Below are 18,859 nucleotides of genomic sequence, written 5' to 3'. Positions count from 1 at the left end.
AGAGAACACATTGGACGATAATCGTCCAAAAGCAGGTTAATATGACAATATCGGAGTATAGAAGTCTGGAAACTGGTATCCAAAGCTTGTCGATATTTTTGTGGCCATGACTGATTCTTGAGTAAACTCTAAGCAGCTGGAAGAGCTTCCATTTCTGACGTCGACTTGAACGACATGGCTGATGATAGTTCTTGCAATGCACAAAATAAAGTTATAAGATGGCAGACAAATATTGCACAATTTTGAAGCACAAACCTTAAGAAAGCTATTTAAAGTTTGGATCCACGATAGGAGCAGCATTTGATAGACAGCGTAGGCATTGTAGATTATCTGCAGCAATATGGTGCTAAACGCATATAAGCGCATGGGCACCGCAAAGTAATTGTACGATTCAAAAACTGTCATTGGAAACAGGACCCAGAAAAAAAATATAAAGTAACTGCACTCCCAGGAAAGACGTCCAAATGAACTTTCCATGAAGTTCGTCAAACTTATCACTTCATTGGCAAGTTGAACCGCATATTTATTCCACTCTAAACTCTTCAGCCAAGCAATCAGGAGTATCGTTTTTACCAGATACAACACCATCGCAATCGAAATTATGACACTCCCGAATAACTTGTGGTCGGAGAATCTTTGATCCCTGTAGTAAATCATGGGGACAGTTGCCAAACAAATGTACACAATTCCAAAAGTATCGAAAAACGCGAAACAAAGTTGAAGCAATAAAGCTATAGACTGGGTATACGGATTTCGGGGATGAACAATCATCTTTTTCTTTTGGGAATCGTATTTTATTCTCCCCATCACAAATCCGCGGTAGACAAGATACGTGATCCAGCAGATGCATAAAACAAAAAACCGCATCATGGGCTGCTGCTTCTTAATATTTTTAGTTCTTGAATTTACTTTTAGAGCCCGTTCCAACATAGTGGCATCTGATATGCGTGTCCTTTACCTGGGGATGAGTTACTAAAATGACTAGGGTGAGTGGTATGTTGGTATGCTAATCGGGAAAGGGTGCCACCCTAATCAATGAGAGTTATGCTTCAGTCGTTTACTCATATTATGCTATATTATGCTTCATAGAAGTAATTTTCTACCCTTGAAAAGATAATTTCTTTGTGTAGGTTACAATTCTTTAATTAAAAGTCCTTCGTAGAATTCCAACTTCAGAATCCAAAAATTAATTAGAAATTTTCCATATCATATTGTATAAGATATATAGAGTTCATGGCTATAGATCCAAACATGGCTGTGGTAAACGTATGGCTTATGGGAAACATTTGCATTACGTGCATTTTCAACGGATTCCTGGCCAGCTGAAACAGATAGGTTTCAAACTGGAAAACAAAAGATGAAGAATAATTTCTCAAAAAGCAAACTGACCTACCGATTGTTCAAGTCGCACGTCCAATCCTGGAGCAAACATACTGCTCTTCTTCAAAAGACCGGCCATCCTCCGATGCTCGTCCAGAATACTCAGCATGAGAAAATGGCTCCTGAAGGAATCAAGATAGTGGAAAAAGCACCAACATATTGAAAAGATTACGGCGTTCAATGGCATTCCCAACCTTTCGCGACCGTATTTAAAGAGGCTAAAGATTAGATAGGTGGTACCCACTGAGCTAATATAGTTTTCTGTAAAGGCCAGAAGTCCCTGCACCGCAAAAACTTCTCCTAAATATGTCACAATTGATTGAACCTCGTCCTGCCTCTTTCCAATATCTTCCAACCTGTCAGCCAAATAGCAGCACTTGGTCATGAATACTCCATTGCGTGGAGAGTGGTAGCTCAACCAGCAGCTCTCCTCAATCACCTGTTCGAGCTCAGAGTTGAGTATCTGGTATTCCACTCTGACGAAAAGCATTATCAGGTAATGTTGGGATAGGGCGTAGCTCATGAGAGCCGCCATACCGAACTGCATATACATTCCTAAGGCCTGTCTGGCCCCAAGACGGCCCAGGGCTTCCAAAGCCAATGCTATTTGAAGAAAGTCTTTCAAGGTAACAGTGATCGTTTTGGTGAGAATCGCCCATCGGGACATTCTTTTGATCTGAGGCTTTTCCAAATAGAGCCGAAACAGTATCCTGACAAGCGTCATGAGCTTGCAGCGCTGTTGCCATCTAGTCAGTAGCACAGTAAGTCCTGTAATACAAAAAGCACCAATTATAATATTTATGGGAATAATATAAGCCAATTCATATTAAACTCACCGGAAATGATTCTTAGAACCGACATCACAATAATCACATATTCGTGAAGCTTGTTCGCATTCCCAAAGATTACATTCAAGTTGGTGTCAGTTCCCACTTGAAAACCCAGAACTAGCACTGTCAAAATGTTGATTGTAGCTGCATAAGCTGTACTTCTAATGGACTTTAAGACGCGACCAGCCCTCCAGTCAATTTCGAAGTTAGAAACCCCGATTAAGAATCCGTAGATGTAGACCGCTCTTAGCAACCAACCGACCCAGTCAAACATTTTTCTAAACTAATGTGTGCCTGGCAGGAATCGCTAGCTGTCACCGAGCTGGTGGCCCTTATTTTGATCTTTTATGGAGATTACGTAAGTAGATTGGCTTAATATATAGAAGCTTAAAATAATCAAACGAAATGATTGTAGTAGACAATTTGATACAGGAGCTTCTAGGTATTATAATTATACTGAAAATGCTTTAAAAATTTTCCATGTCGTATTGAATTAGGTATATAGTATTCATTGCTAATGATGAAAACATGGCTGTGGTGAACGTATGACTTATGGGAAACATGTTCATGACGTGCATTTTCAAAGGATTCCTGGCCAGCTGGAACTGAAAGGCTTCAAACTGGAAAAAAGGTAGTGTTAACTATTTCCTTTAACCTACTATAAGCAAGGTAACCTACGGACTGTTCTAGCCGTACATCCAAGCCGGGAGCAAACACTGTGCGCTCCTCCAGCAGACGCATGGTCTTCTGGTGCTCATCTTCAATACTCAGCATAAGAAAATGACTCCTGAGAGCATTAAGGTAATCAAAAAAGCACCAAATAAAGGACAATATTAGTGATTTCAGCGGCAGTCCAATAGTATCGCGTCCGTATTTGTAGAGACTGAAGGTGAGGTAAGTGGTGCCCACAGAGTTGATGTAGTTTCCACTGTAGGCCAGTAGTCCCTGCACGCCAAACACCTCTCCCAAATACGTCACAATGGACTGGATCTGGTCCTGCCAGTTGCTGATATTCTCCAGTTGGTCCGCGAGGTAGCAGCACCTGGTCATAAATACTCCATTTCGTGGAGAGTGGTAGCTCAGCCAGCGGCTCTCCTCTATCACCAGCTTTAGTTCGGAGTTAAGGATCTGGTACTGAATGCGGACAAACAGCATCACCAGATAATGCTGGGTTATGGCGAAACTCGTTAGGGCCGCCATGGCGAACTGGAAAGCCATTCCCTGTATCTGCCTAAAGCCGAGGTGGTTCAAGCCCTCCAAGGTGAGTGCAACTTGAAGGAGGTCAGATATGCAAACTGTAATGACCTTGCTTAGAATCACCCACCGGGACATCCTCATCGTTTGTGGCCTGTGCAAAAAAAGCCGGAACACCATCCTCACCAAGATCATCAATTGGGGGCGTTGGCGCCATCTATAGAGGATGACAGTAAATCCTAATAACAAAAACGATAGAGACTTCTTCAGCACTTATTGACTTAATTTTGTACCAGCAACGGTTCTCAGCACTGCCATCACCTGAACCACATACTCGTGAAGTTTATTAGCACTTTTAGAGATGATATTCAACTGGGTATTGCCACTCAAGTAAACAATTAATAGAGCCATTGTCAGGAAATTGATTAAAGCTGCTAGAGTCGTACATTTGGGTGTTTTGTAGGCGCGACCCGTTTTCCAATCTACTTCGAAGTTAGAAACGCCGATTAAAAATCCGTAGCAGTACAGAGCCTTTAGCAAGCAACCGACCCAGTCAAACATTTTGTTACAATGACAGCCTTTGGCAACCTCAATGCCCTCAAAGTTTCTTGTTAGTGAAGGGTAATTAAATTATAGCTATGAACTCAGCAGAAATGGGCTGATTTTGGGGGGCGATGATATGATTAGATTGGATTAATGTCTAGGGGCTTAAAAGCTAGTCTGGAGCTAGAAACTAACACTTATGTTTCATGTATCTATCAAAAGTCCTTCCCTATATAAATATTAAATGTATTGGGATTTTTTCTTTTTAAAATTTTGCCATGACGTATTGTTTAAGACAAATGGACAATTGCCAATTTTTGATTAAAAAAATAAGTGAAAGCAAAGATGGTACTCCTCTTTATTTTAAAAACGCGACTAGTACTCAGATTGACTTCAAAATACCTTCAAAAGCCAAGCAACCGACTCGAAAATTTCGCTAAAATGAGCAGAGTTTGCGGGTTTGTATTATTTTATTAATTTATTGAGTGACTTGGGCTTCTAATCTAATCCTCGATATGGTCGATTTATAGATGTTTTTGTGGAGCATACTGTAACCTACTGTTTATTCCCAGAGTAATAATTTTTAAAAGTTTCCCATATCGTATTGAATAAGGCATATAGAGTTCATGAAAAGTGATGCAAACATTGAAGTGGTAAAGCGGTGATCAATGGGAATTATGTTCATGACGCTCATGGTAAAAGGGTTCCGAATCAGCTGAAATTGGAAGTTTTCAAACTAAAAGAAACAAAGGTGAAATTATAAAGGTGAAATTATTTTATTATTACAAGTTTTAGACACCTTACCGATAGTTCCAATCGGATATCTAGGCCCGGAGGAAACCCGGTTCGCTCTTCTAAGGTTCGAATAAGGGCCTTGTGCTCATTTTGAATACCTAGGACGACAAACAGGTTTCTTAAGGCATCCGCATAGTAAAAAAAGGACCAAATATAAAGAAATATCAACATGCTGAGTGAAACTCCTTGACTTTCAAAGCCGTTTCTTAATAGACTGTAAGTCATATAAATGGTAATAATAGAGTTAATGTAGTATCCAGTGTACACCAATAGACCCTGCACTCCAAATTCCTTTGAAATGCGGATCACAATTGACTGTATCTCATCCTGCCGTTTGGCAAGGTCGTCCAATCGATCAGACAGATCACAACACTTCGTCATGAAAGCTCCCTTACGTCGGGATCGATAGCTCAATGTTCGGGTCTCCTCGATCAAACATCGTAGCTCCGAGTTTAGCGTTGCGTATTGTATCCGAATAAACAGCATAATTAGATAATACTGTGTAGTGGCTACAGTCATAAGAAATATCATACTGTACTGTAGACTGATTCCCAAAACCGGAGCCGAGCCATGGTGACTGAGAGTGCTGACTCCCATGGCTATTTGCATGCAGTCGGCAAAGCAAACATTTAGAATCTTTATAAGTATCGCCATGCCGGCCATCTTTTTAGTGTGTGAGCTGGTCACATAGAGGCGGAACAGTCTCCTCATTATCCTCATTAGCTTACGTCGCAGCCGCCAACGAATGACTATAATAATAAAACCTAAAAACCGTAGTTCTTAGATATAAATGCTCATCTTTGTAATAATTTATAGTGTTTACCAAATACTACTTTTAGTCCGGACATCAGAATTATTAAAAACTTGTGAAGGCTGTTGGCTTGGCCAAAAAATGAACTAAATTTCTGGAAAAGTTGCCAATAGTTGAACAGAAGCATCACGCAAAGTACATTATGCGTAACCGCAAAGATGGTACTCCTCTTGGTTGTGAAAACGCGACGCGTACTCCAATCGATTTCAAAGTTGGATATTCCGACCAGAAATCCGTAGAAGTAGACGAACTTCAAAAGCCAACCGTCCCAGTCGAACATTTCGCTAAAATGAGCGAAGTTGGCAGACGCATGAACTTAGTTTATTAACTGACTTGCAAAGGGCTCCTGATCTTCTTGATAAAGTTGATTTATACAACCGCGGTGCCACCTCAAAGAATTCTTTACTCTGTAGGGCATATTGTAATCTACTCTTTATTCCCAGCGTAATAATTCTTAAAAGTTTGCCATATCGTATTGAATGAGGTATATCGAGTTCATAAACAGAGATGCAAACATTAACGTGGTAAAGCCATGGTTGATGGGGAAAATTTTCATGACGCTCATAGTGAAAGGGTTTCGAATCAACTGGAACTGAAAGTTTTCAAACTGGAAAAAGGGGGTAATTATTTAATTATTACTAAGTCAAGACCTCTTACCGATAGTTCAAGACGAATGTCTAGTCCTGGAAGAAAAACAGTTCGCTCTTCTATGATACGAATCAGGGTCCTGTGCTCATTTTGAATACTGAGGACTACAAAGAGGTTCCTTAAGGCATCGACGTAGTAGAAAAAACACCAAGTCAGGGACACCGCCACCGTGCCGAGGGTCATACCCAGGTTTTCGATGCCGTGCTTCACAAGACTGTAGGTCAGGTAGGCAGTAGAGATCGCGGATAAATAGTAGGCTGTGTAAACCAGTAGGCCCTGCATGCCGAATGCTCCTGCGATGCTGGCCACAATCGACTGAATCTCGTCCTGCTGTTGGGCAAGGTCGTCCAAACGATCCGATAGGTCGCAGCACTTGGTCATGAAAACTCCATTGCGGTGTGGGCGGTATCTCAATCCCCTAGCCTCTTCGATCACACTTCGCAGCTCCGAGTTGAGCATTACGTATTGCGTCCGAATGAACAGCATGACCAAATAATACTGGCTGATGGCTACTGTCATAAGGGACACCATGCAGAACTGCAAAGCCATGCCCAATATCAGATCAGGCCCAACTCTATGAAGGGCATCTAGTCCGAGAGTGATTTGCAATAAGTCGGTTATGCAAACATTAAGAAACTTGATAAGGATAGCCCGGCGGGACATCCTTTTGACTTGGGGCTTGGCCAAGTAGAGTCGGAACAATCTCCTCAATATTCTCATAATCTGGCGACGTCGCCTCCACCTTGTAGTTATGGTTAGAAGTCCTATCAACAAAATATGTATGGATTATATGGATTGTATGGATTACTATTCTGCCAAATTGGGTAATTTTTTTTACCAGATGCCACTCTTAGTCCGGACATTATGACGACAACATACTCATGCAGCTTGTTTGCTTTGCCAAAAAGTACATTGAAACTGACCCGACCTTTCCAATAGTTGAGCACAAGGACCCAGGCAAGTACATTATGAACAATGGCGAAGATGGTACTCCTCCTAGTTTTGAAGACGCGACACCTATTCCAGTCTACTTCAAAGTTGGAGATTCCGACTAGAAACCCGTAGTAGTAAACTACCTTCAACAGCCAACCGTCCCAGTCAAACATTTCGTTTAAATGACTAGGGTTGTTGGCAGACCCAATTAGCTTATTGTATGACTTGCAAAGGACTCCTGATCTCATCCAGGATAAAAGTGATTCATAGATATACGGCAGACGGTAGGCACTCATACTCGAAGCACACTGTACTAAGTAGCATGCTGTATTTTATTTCTTATTTTCGGAGTAATAACCCCTAAAAGTTTGCCATATCGTACTGAATAAGGTATATTGAATTCATAAACAATGACGAGAGCATGGCCGTGGTGCCACCGCGATTGCTGGGAAACAGTTTCATCACATACATTTTCAATGGGTTTCGCACTAGCTGGATCTGCATATTTTCAAACTAAAAAGTAAAATAAGAAAGAGGGGTCCTTGGGAGCTGATTATTTTACTCACAGATTCCTCCAGGCGGACATCCAGGCCAGGGGCGAACAAGGTTCGTTCCGCCAGAAGTCGATTCATCTTCTCTTCATCTCCTTGGACTTGGAGGACGATAGCAAGATTAATAAGGGCGTCTACGTAGTATAAAGCCATCCAACTAAATGCCAGGGTTCGAGTTATGTAAGTCACTCGAATGTTCGTGCCTTCGTACTTGTACATGCTGAAGAGAAAATAGTTGACCCCTATAGAGGTTATGTAGTATCCTGTGTATACCATAAGCCCCTGTAGGCCAAAGACCTCTTGAATTTGGGTGACAATGGAATTTAAATCGCTTTGAATCCTAGCTATGTTGTCTAGTTGATCAGCCAGGAAGCAGCACTTGGTCATAAAGACTCCGTTGCGACGGGAGTGATAACTCAGATGCTTGCACTCGTCGATAATTGCCCGGAGTTCCTTGTTCAGAAGGAGATAGTTGGCTCGAACCACCAACATAATCAGGTAGTATTGGGATACAGCCAAGTTCATAAGTGCAGTAGTCATGAACTGCAGGACCATTCCCATAAGCTGGACAGGACCGACATAAAGGGAGGAATGTGCCGCAAGTGCGAATTGCAAGGAATTGGTGGAAACGCCTATAAATATCTTCAGAAGAATAGACCATCGCACCATTCTCTTCACTTGCGGCTTGGCTCGATATACCCGGATCACGCACCTGACAAGATGCATCATTTGCCGGCGTTGCCGCCATCTGTTTATGATAGTAAGGACTCCTGAAATAAAGTCCTGGAATGATCTTTCAAAGCGTGACATTCAACATTTACCAGCAAGTACTCGCAGTCCAGTCATCACAATGAAAACGTATTCGTGTAGCTTGGTGGCTGAAGCAAAGTTAACAGTTAAATCCGTTCGGAAAGTATAATAGACCACCAGGAGGACAACCACAAGGACATTAGCCAAGATGGCGAGGAGGGTGCTCCTTGAAGTCGTGTAGACACGACCTTTTCGCCAGTCGAACTCAAAGTTGCTCAGGCCCACAATGTGACCATAGAGACTGGCCGACCACAACAACCGGCTGACACATTCGTCCATTCTGCCAAACTGAAAGTAAAAGCCATGGAAGTTACTTCCTGGTGTTCCTGGCATAAGCCCGATAGATCCTAATGGCTTGATCCTATAAAGTAATATCATTGATCAGATGGATGATTTCACAAACCAATTGGGTTTGTAATAGAGGGATAGCGGCTTATAGAAAACGTATTTATAGAAAAAGTACACCCGGAAAAAAGAGCAGGCCTCAGTTGATATACAAATCATCCATTGATTAGATGGATGATTTCACAAACTAATTGGGTTTCTAATAGAGGGATAGCTACTTATAGGAAACCTATTTATGGAAAAAGTACACCCGGAGAAAAGAGAAGGCTTCACTTGACATAAAAATCTATTTACTTCTATTGTCTTGGCTTACTAATAAGCCAAATTGCTAAACAATTATTTGACAATGCATTTGCCAATCTTTTCAGCCCTCAAATGCGGGTTGAGTCATTTAGATTTCCCTTTTGAGGTCGTAAATCAAAGTGTCACCGCAATTAAACTTCACACATATCCACCTTCACTCGCACATAACTCCTATGAATCATCGATTGAGGGCGGATGCATTTGGGGCACGTGGCAAGAGCAGGGTGGCGTGACCACTGTTCGTGTTGCATTTCCGTTAGTTATTCATGGTCAATAAGCGTGGCTCGGACGGGGAGAAAAACAACACAAACACACAGAAGTCCCAACTGCTGGTTTATTGCATTAACCAATGTGTTTATGCAGCAATTTCACGCGGTTTCCCCGCAACTTTTTGGCCGGGAAGGGGGTAAGGGCTTCCCCGTCTCCACATGGCCATTGAATAATTTATGCGTGTATCCGGCCCGGCCCCGCGTTATTGCGCTTTATCTATTCGATTGTAATTTAGTTGATCAATTTATTTCCATCTCGCGCCAGATGAACAACTACACTCTGAAATATTGCTCGATTATTTTAATAAAAATATTTGATAGATGTTTTTGATAGGTATTTAGATTTATTTAGCGAAATATTTCACCTTTTCAAGTCCACATATGAACAAAGATACTCGTTTTATTAAAATGCTGATATTGGATACTGGAATACGAAATTATCGCTGCCGCGTAAGCATGTGCATGGCACTTTTATCAAATTTACGCTTATTGCATTTTAATTAATTATAAACAGGTAATTATGGTAAACAGACTGGGCCATTGCCGACCCATAAAACAGGGCTTACAAACATTACCAATTTACGAGCCCACTGCTCGGCAGTTCCGCCAAACTGCCGTCCTGGGGGCTTTTTGTGGGGTGATATGTATTGTACCATATATAAAATTAATTTAAAACATGGGAAGCCCTTCCACCCAGCCTCTGCTTTTGAAGCCATTGCAACGGATACTTAATCGTTTAATGTAGTTTTTACTGTCAGCAAATCGTTAAATGCCTAAATGCTTCCGCAATTCATTTTGGCATATTTCTGTTCCATTTAAGGGAAGTGTAGGATTTCAAGAACATCCAAAATCTCTATAAGGTAAGACACTAACGAAAATATTTTATTGACTTTGTCTTTGGATTATTGCAACATGTTGGTGTTTTGGCTCAAAGCAATAAAAGAGAGCCGATGGCTTGAGGCGACCGTATTCTGCGTTAGTGGTAAGCGGATACTTAACACCTTTCAGGTGATCCATGGGTATTAGCCGCTCCCTGGCGTCCTTCGGATCTTCCGGGCCTATTTTGGACGCCTTGAACCTGCCACCCAAGCGGTTTCTCTTGGCATAAAACTTGAACTTGTCCACTCCGTACTTTTCTATACTCTCGTTATAGATTTCCTCGTAACGGGAGTACATCTGCCTTTGGGCGGACGGGAACCAGGAGCTCCGCTTCTGCCAGGTCAGACGAGTTTCCTCGATTTGACTGGCCACGCAGCGGTAGTGCAAAAGCTGATCCATAAACACCACCTCGTCGTAAACCTTCATTTTTATTTTTTGGATAACGCAACAGACAACACAATCTAAACAAAGAAATGCGATTAAAAGATGGTTTTATGAAGGTGTCTTAAAATTCCAATACTTTTAAACTTTTTATGAAATTTTAATATTTTTAATTTTTTTTTTTTTTGAGTTTCTTTGAAGTTGGACTGACTCGGCTCACTTAAATAAAAGTACTAACGACATGATGATCCAGCCTGCTTTTTGGGTTCTATAAGCAATAATAATTTCAAATCAAATACTTTAGTTTATTTTCCACTTAGTTTATTTATCATTTTCATGTTCAGTTGTACAAACTAATTGATTTTCGATATTTCTTGTAAAACATTCGATTAGTAAAAAAAAGAAATAAATGTAGAATGAATGGATAACAGTTTCTCGATGAAGAATTATGAAGGAAGGTTTAGTTTCTTGAATTAACTATTGGCCTACAATGGCTCCACCCATTTCCGCCACTTGTTGGCTCTTGTTGAACCTCTAAGTTTAACTTTTCGTTTAGGGACATACTTTAATTTACAACACGCACAAGATTTGCTTAGACTCGAATGGAGATTACGGCTAGAGAGATGCCGTGGGGCTTCCTGCTTAGATCCTAGGTAAATGTGAGTTCAAACACCGCTGGCTATGTACAAAAAACATTCAGTTTGGCTAAGTTTGGGGGTCAAGCTCTCCTCCCGGCAGTCGATCAATGCCAAGCGGCTATCAGAGGCATGTCCGAGATACATTCGGCCAAGACCTGGAGCCCATGTGTTGCCCATTTGTCCGGCTCTCGGCGTTGGCCCACAATCGATTGGCTTTGTATGCAAATGAGTCGGACCCAATGGATTGCATTTCTCACGCCCAGGTGAACCCGAGAGACATGCAAGGCAACCGCCCCTCCCACCCACTCGCATGAGTCATGAACTGCTTTCGGCCTTTTGTTTGTTTGTTGCCAACTTTGTTTGGACCTGAATGCATTCGACTGCGGTTTGTTGCGCATTTTTTCTATGGCATGTCTCTTACAATTTTCACCTTTTCCTCCTTTTTTCGGTTTGCCATAAACAGCTCAATGGATCGGATAAGGGGTGTTACACCTCACAGGGGCTGACTCATTTTGAGAAAATTAGCATAAGCCAAAGGATTAGTATCATGCAAGTAGCGTATTTTAAAGCATCGAGTCGAGGTGATTCAACCCGAAAGGTTTGTAAGGTTTTAGTAGCATTTACTGTAATGCCGAGAATCGTACTAAACATTTTGACTCTAAACTTTCCTCAGAAATGAATATAAAACACGCAAAGATATTGAATACCCCAGGAACACCTGGATTTATTCCTAACTAGACAGCTGACTCGAAGGATTCAAAGCTACCGATAGGTCACATAAAGGTCTACAAGCAGTAGAACAGCTTCATTGGCTGGACACTGCCGTACTCCCCGTTTGTCGTGGGGGAAACTCTGTAGTCCTTTATGTGGCCCATCGATATTTCCGCTTCCTTCCGCTGTCGCTGCATATACGACTTGGTTTTGACCCTGAGATGGTTCCTCATCCGAATCCTGTTTGCATAGTACTCAAAGGGATCGTCGCCGTACTTCTCCAGACACTCGTCATAGATCTCCGGATACCGGGCATACAATCTCCTTTGAGCAACTGGAAACCAGGCACATTTTTTCTCCCAGGCTTCTCGGGTTGCCTGAATTTGTTGTCCCACACAGCGGTGATGCAACAGTTGGTCGGTGAAGATCACCTCCTCGTACCCTTTCATATTTTAAATATTTTTTTTAGCTTTTAAAGTTTTTGTATGGAATTGTGTAAACTCAACTTAAAACTGAGAGAAATAAAAAAGTCAACTATATTATTAAGGTTATTTTGCAAAAGATGGTGCTAATGGGGCTTGGCATTGATCGACTGGTCTTCGAGTATCTTTTCACACACACATTAAGTTACTTATTCTTCACATCGAGACATTGGCCAAAATTCAAAGTTCTTAACTTTTGCAAACCTTGGCTTTATTTTTGAGTATTTACACTTTTCTAGTCAAATATCCTTACGTACAATATCTTTCTCTTTGAGGAATTTTTGAAATGCAAATTTAATTTTTGCCTTACTCTAGCGTAGCTTAGAATATGAATGATATTTTGTCGGTATTATTCCTCCGACGTCTTTTTCGGTTAAGATTTATTCTTTTCTTTACAACTTTCGTACACTTAGGTTCTTATCTTAGCAATACTATAGATTTAAGCAACGTTTGCTTGGATTAGGCTTAGATTCTTTTATATGTAAGTCGGAGTGCGAATGTGTAATTTATACAATCGAAATCGAAACGCTTATATTCTTTTTGATATGCCGGGAGTTTAAATGGGAGGAATACGAAATAAGATCAAGATGGTTTTTACTTTTTACTCTCCCTATGCTTTCAAAATTCAGAAAATATCACAAAAGATCAACGAATGTTTTGCCTAATCAACGATATGCTTAAGGCTAGTAATAATTTCCTAGGATTACGAATAAATATGTACAGTTCTTAGCCTCTGCTTAAATGCTCGCGTTGAGTAGTTACCATTTTGATATTTTATTTGGGGAATACGCCCCTTTTATGCACACGCACACACATCGATTGAATTTTGAATTTAACCAAAGTCGGAATTAAAGTTTCTCTTTGGTTTATGTCTCATAGATTTTGGCATAGGATATGTCTGCTTTTTCAAACGGCTCTTAGCTTAAAGTGTCTGATTTCGCGATGCTTATTCGTTAGATAGTTAACTATTCCTGGGCCAGGTCCAGATGTGAAACAGCAGCAGCACAAAGATGGGAGACAGCATTGAAACGAGTTGAGAAGACTGCTTTGAAGTGGCGGCACCTGGAATAAAAAGATGGTTAGTAACTGTTCTTTAAAGTATTTCAAGTATTTATTTTATATCTTTTTTTTGGTATACCAATCGTGCTGGACTTGGCTGCCACAGTTTCCCGAGACTCCAGAGCCGGTGCCCGCTGCTGACGATCGCTCTCCACGCTCTCCTCGTTGCTCTGCAGATACAGGGAACTGATCTTGGCCACGCACTATAGATAAAGTAGTAATAATTTTATTTACCATAAAAAGAGTAAAGATTTAAGACATACTTTAAGCTTCATATCGCCGTGTTTAAAGTGGTAGCCTCGCACCCGAAACTCCAAGCCCAGTCGGGACATCTCCAGGCCATCGCGATTAACCACAATCTTGTCAAAGTGCCGGAGATGTATCTTTTGCACAGGCTCTCCGTTAATGTACCAGTTTAGTTGACAGGCAGGCTTGGACGGCGACGAGGTGCAGTTCACCCGGACGGTGTCTCCGATTTGGTATCGAGGCTGCCCTCCAGTTATCTTCGGTCCGTGGTTAGGAGTCACTGCAAGATTTATCAATATTATTAGTTTTCTATACGATTATAGTTTCAGAAACACATTTATTTTATTTATTTGTTTCATGATTATTATATTTTATAGTTATCTTCTATAATATCCATACTTTACAGTTTTTGGCATTTTAATCTCTTGCATATTTATGACTTTTATGGCCCCAGTTTTCTAGATTTGTTGCACTTCAATTAAATTTTCCCATTTCTCCGATTCATAAAGCCAGACTTCAAGTTATGCCTTTATTCCCCATCGTCCGAGCTGAGTTATTTAATTTTAATGAGCCGTGGAAATTGAATATTTCTTAGCCGAGAACTAACTGGCCATTTTGTGCTTTCAGCCTTCCTCCCCCAGAAGGCTCACTTTTATTATTTTATATGCAGCTTCGCTTATTTGGCCCACTGACTTCCCTTAACTAAAGTAGGGAGAGAGGTGGGGTGGCCTCTTTCTGGAGGAGGCTGGCGGACAGTCCAACGATTTATGGTGAGTCTGTCGGAAAGGCATTCTAAGAAGGGGAGATGTAGTCCAAGAAGACCAGCCATTGAAAGAAAGCAGCTTTCGTTCGTGAACACGAAATGCTTATTCAAAGTTTATTTGGCCATGTGTGTCTGGGCATGTGGGTGTTTTTATTTTGGCCCATGTACCATATCCGTGGGTGCAGGTTTATGGGTGTGAGTCTGAGACACTCAAGAAAGGGTGGGTCTATGCTCCCCCAAGGCAGGATTTCATTCATGTCCTGGCCTTTCGGGTATATTTCTGGACCATAATAGAAGTAGCGCAACAAAACTTTAATGGAATGAGTGATTCAATGTGGAAGACCAAAGGTTCCTTCTGTTTTTGTTAGACGAAAGTTAAAGAAAACAATTTGTAATTTGTGTAATGCTAAATATATCCTAGTTATTATTTTTCCAACTGGCACAGAAACATTTTGCCCCTCTTCACTGCTCATTCTCTAAAATACTTCCCCATGATTGTGTAAAAATAAAAACCAAGTCAATTGGGAGCAGCGCCAACATCGGGACTCCTTCCCAGGCGCTTCCCCATGTCCCTTTATCGTTGGGCCCCTCGTTCTGCCAGCCACTCTCTGTATGCATTAAAAATATTCGTTCATGCTCCAACCAGAAAAAAAGAAGGAGACTGGATATCATACAACATTTACTACTGCATGAGTGTGTGCCATAAAATAAAATTAATTTTTAATGGTTTTCAAAAAATTAATTTCCCTTAGAACTCGTTTGGGTGTTTTTGCTGGATTTGCTTTTGTTTCCTTGTGGTTGTGGAAGCTTGGATGTGGTTTCTGTATAGTCCAGTCCGTACACTTGAAAAAACTACTGCCTTGAAGAATTTTGAGTAATTGTTGAAATATTCAAAAGCAACAAAGACATGTGTGCAACAATAAAATCAGTTTATAGCACTTTTTCACCTTATTAGCTTTTCCGAGTGTTGGGCCCTGGATTCTTGGCCATGTTGCCCTTCTCCTGGATTAGATTTGCCTTCTCAGTTTGCTTATTTGTAATTTATAAAGTGAAGTTTACTTTGCTTTGGTCCCCCTCTTCCCCATCCCTACGTGTAGCATGCAACTAGCTTGTTGGCTAACTTGGTAGTACAGGGTGCAAGCTGGGAGACGGTGGAAGTAAGACGCACAAAGGTTCCCATGAAGTAATCTAAAAATGCAGCTTGATGAAATGCATTTTTGATAAACCTATTTGTACAGATTCAAAGTATTATTTCATATTTCCTCTTCTAGTGTTTAGCTACAGAAATAGAAAACTAAACAAATTGTTAAAATTTTAGTAAATGGGAATAAGCTGTTGCTACCCTTAGAGAGGGTATTAAGATTTCTTCCAAAATTAAGTGGCAATAACGGTAAAGACTCTTCTATTCCAAAGAAATCAATGGGAAATTAATACTATAGTGCTTTCTGCCGAATCTATACCTTTAGTAATAATATTTTGTATTTGAAACGGAATACCTTAAACGATTTATACATCACTTCTTCATAAATTCACACCGAATTCTGATTATTAGTTTTTATACCCTTGCAGAGGGTATTAAAATTTTGGTCAAAAGTGCGTAACGCAGTGAGGAAGATATCTCCGACCCTATAAAGTATATATATTTTTGATCAGGATCACCTCCTAAGTCGATATAAGCATGTCCGTCTACCCGTCTGTCTATCCGTCTGTCTGTCTCTTTCTACGCAAACTAGTCTCTTAGTTTTAAAGCTATCGTCTTGAAACTTTGCACACACACTTCTTTCCTTTGCACGCAGTATATAAGTGGGAACGGCCCGGATCGGCCTACTATATCCTATAGCTGCCATATAACTGATTGATCAAAATCGGTATCGGTATTTTTACAGTAAGAGAGTTCGAATTAACAACTTTCATTGGAATCCCTAGAAAAATACTCTGTCTCAGAATTTTGATGCAGAATGGTGAGAAATCGATCTAAAATTCGGTTGAGAATTGGGGAAGCTATAGCCATAAATGTGGACCCTTTAGGGGACTATATCCTATTGCTGCCATATAACAGAAAAATCAGAACGAGTATTTTATATTTGGTAAACATATTATTATTAGTAACTTTGAAGATAGAAGCTTTGCACTTTTGTTTTATGTTTTGTATTCTAATACAATGGTTGATAATAAAATTCGAATTAGGATAAGGCGGTAATTATCCAATTTTATCCACAAATTTATCCGTGGAGAAATCAATACAAAGTCCTGAGAAGCATAGGTTTTTATATCAATCACCAATGGGGGTCTCCCTCAAAAAATCTAAAAATGCATAGGGAAACCTAGAGACCAATTCTCTATACCATATACATATTTGGCAATTATCCTCCGAATTCTAACCGGAATGTCTTAAACGATTTGTACATCGATTCTTCCCAAATCTGAATTAGAAAATGTTTCTGGACGATCCATATCGGTATCAGACTATTTTCTGTGCCTTACACATTTCATAATCTTTATTTAATTTTTAATGATTATCTGAATAACGCCTTTTATAGCAAGAGGACTTAAATGTTGTCCACAGGTAAACAACGGCACTAAAATATAGTTTTATCTTTCCTCGCCATTTATTGCCAACTTATTCCCCAAGCAATCAAAACCGCCCCCAAAAAACTGACTCTTTTAACCCTCTGATATTCTGTGGTGGGGACGATGTTCGGATAATTGTTTATATATATTACGTGAACATTTTTTAAGGCAACACCATATTGTCGCACTTGGGTTTAATTTTGCGGCATAAATCTAGAGACACAACCGTAAAGAGAAAGGGAGATGACGGCAGATGAAAAAGGACACGTATGTCTGTATGAGTTGGCAATATATTTTGGCCAGACTTAGCACGCAACGATAAAGGACATGCCACAGAGGCGGGGAACGATGCAGGGGCTGGGAGACCCCCAGGTCTCAGGACCTGCAATAAGCCGAACACTAAAAGCTGAAAGGGAAATGACCGAATGTCGAATGGCCAAGTACTCCAAGAATATTTTCGGCATTTTCCTATGACTAAGCAGTTTTTCTTGCTGAAGGGAAATGGGGAAGGCTGGAGCAGAGTAGATGGTGGTATGTACTTACACCTTTTTCAGCAGGAGCCGAAAAAAAATGTCAATTGGGTGAGGCATTCTGTCGCAACAAAAAGTTCGAGAATAGTAACCACTAAACATCTCCTTGAGAACTAGAAGAACTGATTATCTAAGATGTTAAGAGTTCTGTCGAATTTTCAATAAATTTTAAGTTAAACATGGTCTAATATAAAGTCTAAACTGCACAGAAACCTAGCTATAGCTCTTTAAAGAATGTTTGCTTTAGTAGGCCACCAAGAATAGGACTACAGTAAGTACTCCAAGTGGGCGTTCTGTATTCAGTTTTTTTTCCATTGGCTCTTCTCCGTTGGTGGTCTTCTTTTAATATGCTGCGGTATGTTTTCTCCTACCTGAGAAGGCCTCCCCGGCCACTCCTCCTTTTCGCCAGGAGCGCACTCCGCAGCATCTTCTTGGCAGACGATAAGCCAGGTCAGGTGCTTGGGATTTTGGCAATGAGGGTTGTCGTGGGGACCCAAGACCACCTCCTGGGCATCCACCTGCTCTATTTGCAAAGCCATTTTAGCTTTCGGGTATGTACTTGTGTGCGAGTTTGGATTATGCACATGTTGAGTCCTTTGCAAAAGTGTTTCCCCATCCAACCCCAGCCCCTGCCCCGCCAGCGATCCCCCAATTATTTGGGCTTTTTGTGCAGCTATCTGCTACTGAATTTTTTTAATAAGCATTTGGCGACATGATTTACACTCTGTTATAAAAAATGTATTCAATTCAATTGCAGGTGACAGTGGACTTGGGCAAAGGAGTAATAAAATTATGTAAAGTACCTATTTCCACCCAGTATCTTCTATTTTCCATACTGCTTTTTATATAAATGTTTCAATTTAAGATTGAATGTTTTTATAGAATATGGACTATGGTAGACTGAAAAATGCCTCGTCCCAACATCATAGCTCGTAAAAATATACTTCATTCGCCACTACACTTCGCTTTCCCGCACTTTCCACTCCGTTTCGTTTCCGACTTTTCCAGGACCTCTGAAATCCTCGTTTGTTATCTTTAATTTTGCATATGGTAACGATTTTTAATGCACGATACCAGACGCGTGGCCCCTCCGCAGGATCCTCCAGTCGAGCTGCGGCATGTTTGAGTTAAGACAACATTACTGTTACCGTTATTTCCGCGGCTCTTCCGTATCCTTGTATCCTCAT

At 40.7% G+C, this 18,859-nt stretch overlaps 7 protein-coding genes across 7 annotated transcripts; all 7 read right to left on the bottom strand.

Moving 5' to 3' along the window:
- Positions 1-1,190: 1,190 nt before the first annotated feature.
- LOC108132215 (putative gustatory receptor 36a) lies at positions 1,191-2,484 on the bottom strand. Its single transcript, XM_043213925.1, has 3 exons — positions 2,217-2,484; positions 1,394-2,148; positions 1,191-1,343 (listed from the first exon to the last, which is right to left on the bottom strand). Exons 1-3 carry the CDS (start codon positions 2,482-2,484, stop codon positions 1,191-1,193), a joined length of 1,176 nt encoding a protein of 391 aa, XP_043069860.1.
- A 193-nt stretch (positions 2,485-2,677) lies between these two features.
- On the bottom strand, positions 2,678-3,965 carry LOC108132213 (putative gustatory receptor 36a). Its single transcript, XM_070277105.1, has 3 exons — positions 3,698-3,965; positions 2,889-3,643; positions 2,678-2,830 (listed from the first exon to the last, which is right to left on the bottom strand). Exons 1-3 carry the CDS (start codon positions 3,963-3,965, stop codon positions 2,678-2,680), a joined length of 1,176 nt encoding a protein of 391 aa, XP_070133206.1.
- A 565-nt stretch (positions 3,966-4,530) lies between these two features.
- On the bottom strand, positions 4,531-5,833 carry LOC122322214 (putative gustatory receptor 36a). Its single transcript, XM_043213793.1, has 3 exons — positions 5,566-5,833; positions 4,752-5,491; positions 4,531-4,683 (listed from the first exon to the last, which is right to left on the bottom strand). Exons 1-3 carry the CDS (start codon positions 5,831-5,833, stop codon positions 4,531-4,533), a joined length of 1,161 nt encoding a protein of 386 aa, XP_043069728.1.
- A 174-nt stretch (positions 5,834-6,007) lies between these two features.
- On the bottom strand, positions 6,008-7,307 carry LOC122322215 (putative gustatory receptor 36a). The gene is made up of 3 exons (XM_043213794.1): positions 7,040-7,307; positions 6,211-6,965; positions 6,008-6,160 (listed from the first exon to the last, which is right to left on the bottom strand). Exons 1-3 carry the CDS (start codon positions 7,305-7,307, stop codon positions 6,008-6,010), a joined length of 1,176 nt encoding a protein of 391 aa, XP_043069729.1.
- A 39-nt stretch (positions 7,308-7,346) lies between these two features.
- LOC108132211 (putative gustatory receptor 36b) lies at positions 7,347-13,406 on the bottom strand. Its single transcript, XM_017251535.3, has 4 exons — positions 13,266-13,406; positions 8,507-8,856; positions 7,701-8,455; positions 7,347-7,647 (listed from the first exon to the last, which is right to left on the bottom strand). Exons 2-4 carry the CDS (start codon positions 8,826-8,828, stop codon positions 7,495-7,497), a joined length of 1,230 nt encoding a protein of 409 aa, XP_017107024.3. The 5' UTR covers positions 8,829-8,856; positions 13,266-13,406; the 3' UTR covers positions 7,347-7,494.
- Positions 10,267-10,717, bottom strand: LOC138925493 (uncharacterized). Its single transcript, XM_070277341.1, has one exon. It carries the CDS (start codon positions 10,715-10,717, stop codon positions 10,295-10,297), a length of 423 nt encoding a protein of 140 aa, XP_070133442.1. The 3' UTR covers positions 10,267-10,294.
- LOC108132416 (uncharacterized) lies at positions 10,702-12,481 on the bottom strand. The gene is made up of 2 exons (XM_017251840.3): positions 10,812-12,481; positions 10,702-10,752 (listed from the first exon to the last, which is right to left on the bottom strand). The coding sequence occupies exon 1, from the start codon at positions 12,468-12,470 to the stop codon at positions 12,096-12,098; it is 375 nt and encodes a 124-aa protein (XP_017107329.2). The 5' UTR covers positions 12,471-12,481; the 3' UTR covers positions 10,702-10,752; positions 10,812-12,095.
- Positions 13,407-18,859: the final 5,453 nt, after the last annotated feature.

Source organism: Drosophila bipectinata, chromosome 2L (genome assembly GCF_030179905.1).
Source record: "Drosophila bipectinata strain 14024-0381.07 chromosome 2L, DbipHiC1v2, whole genome shotgun sequence".
NCBI lineage: Eukaryota > Metazoa > Arthropoda > Insecta > Diptera > Drosophilidae > Drosophila > Drosophila bipectinata.
This window is presented reverse-complemented; position numbering and strand designations above follow the sequence as displayed.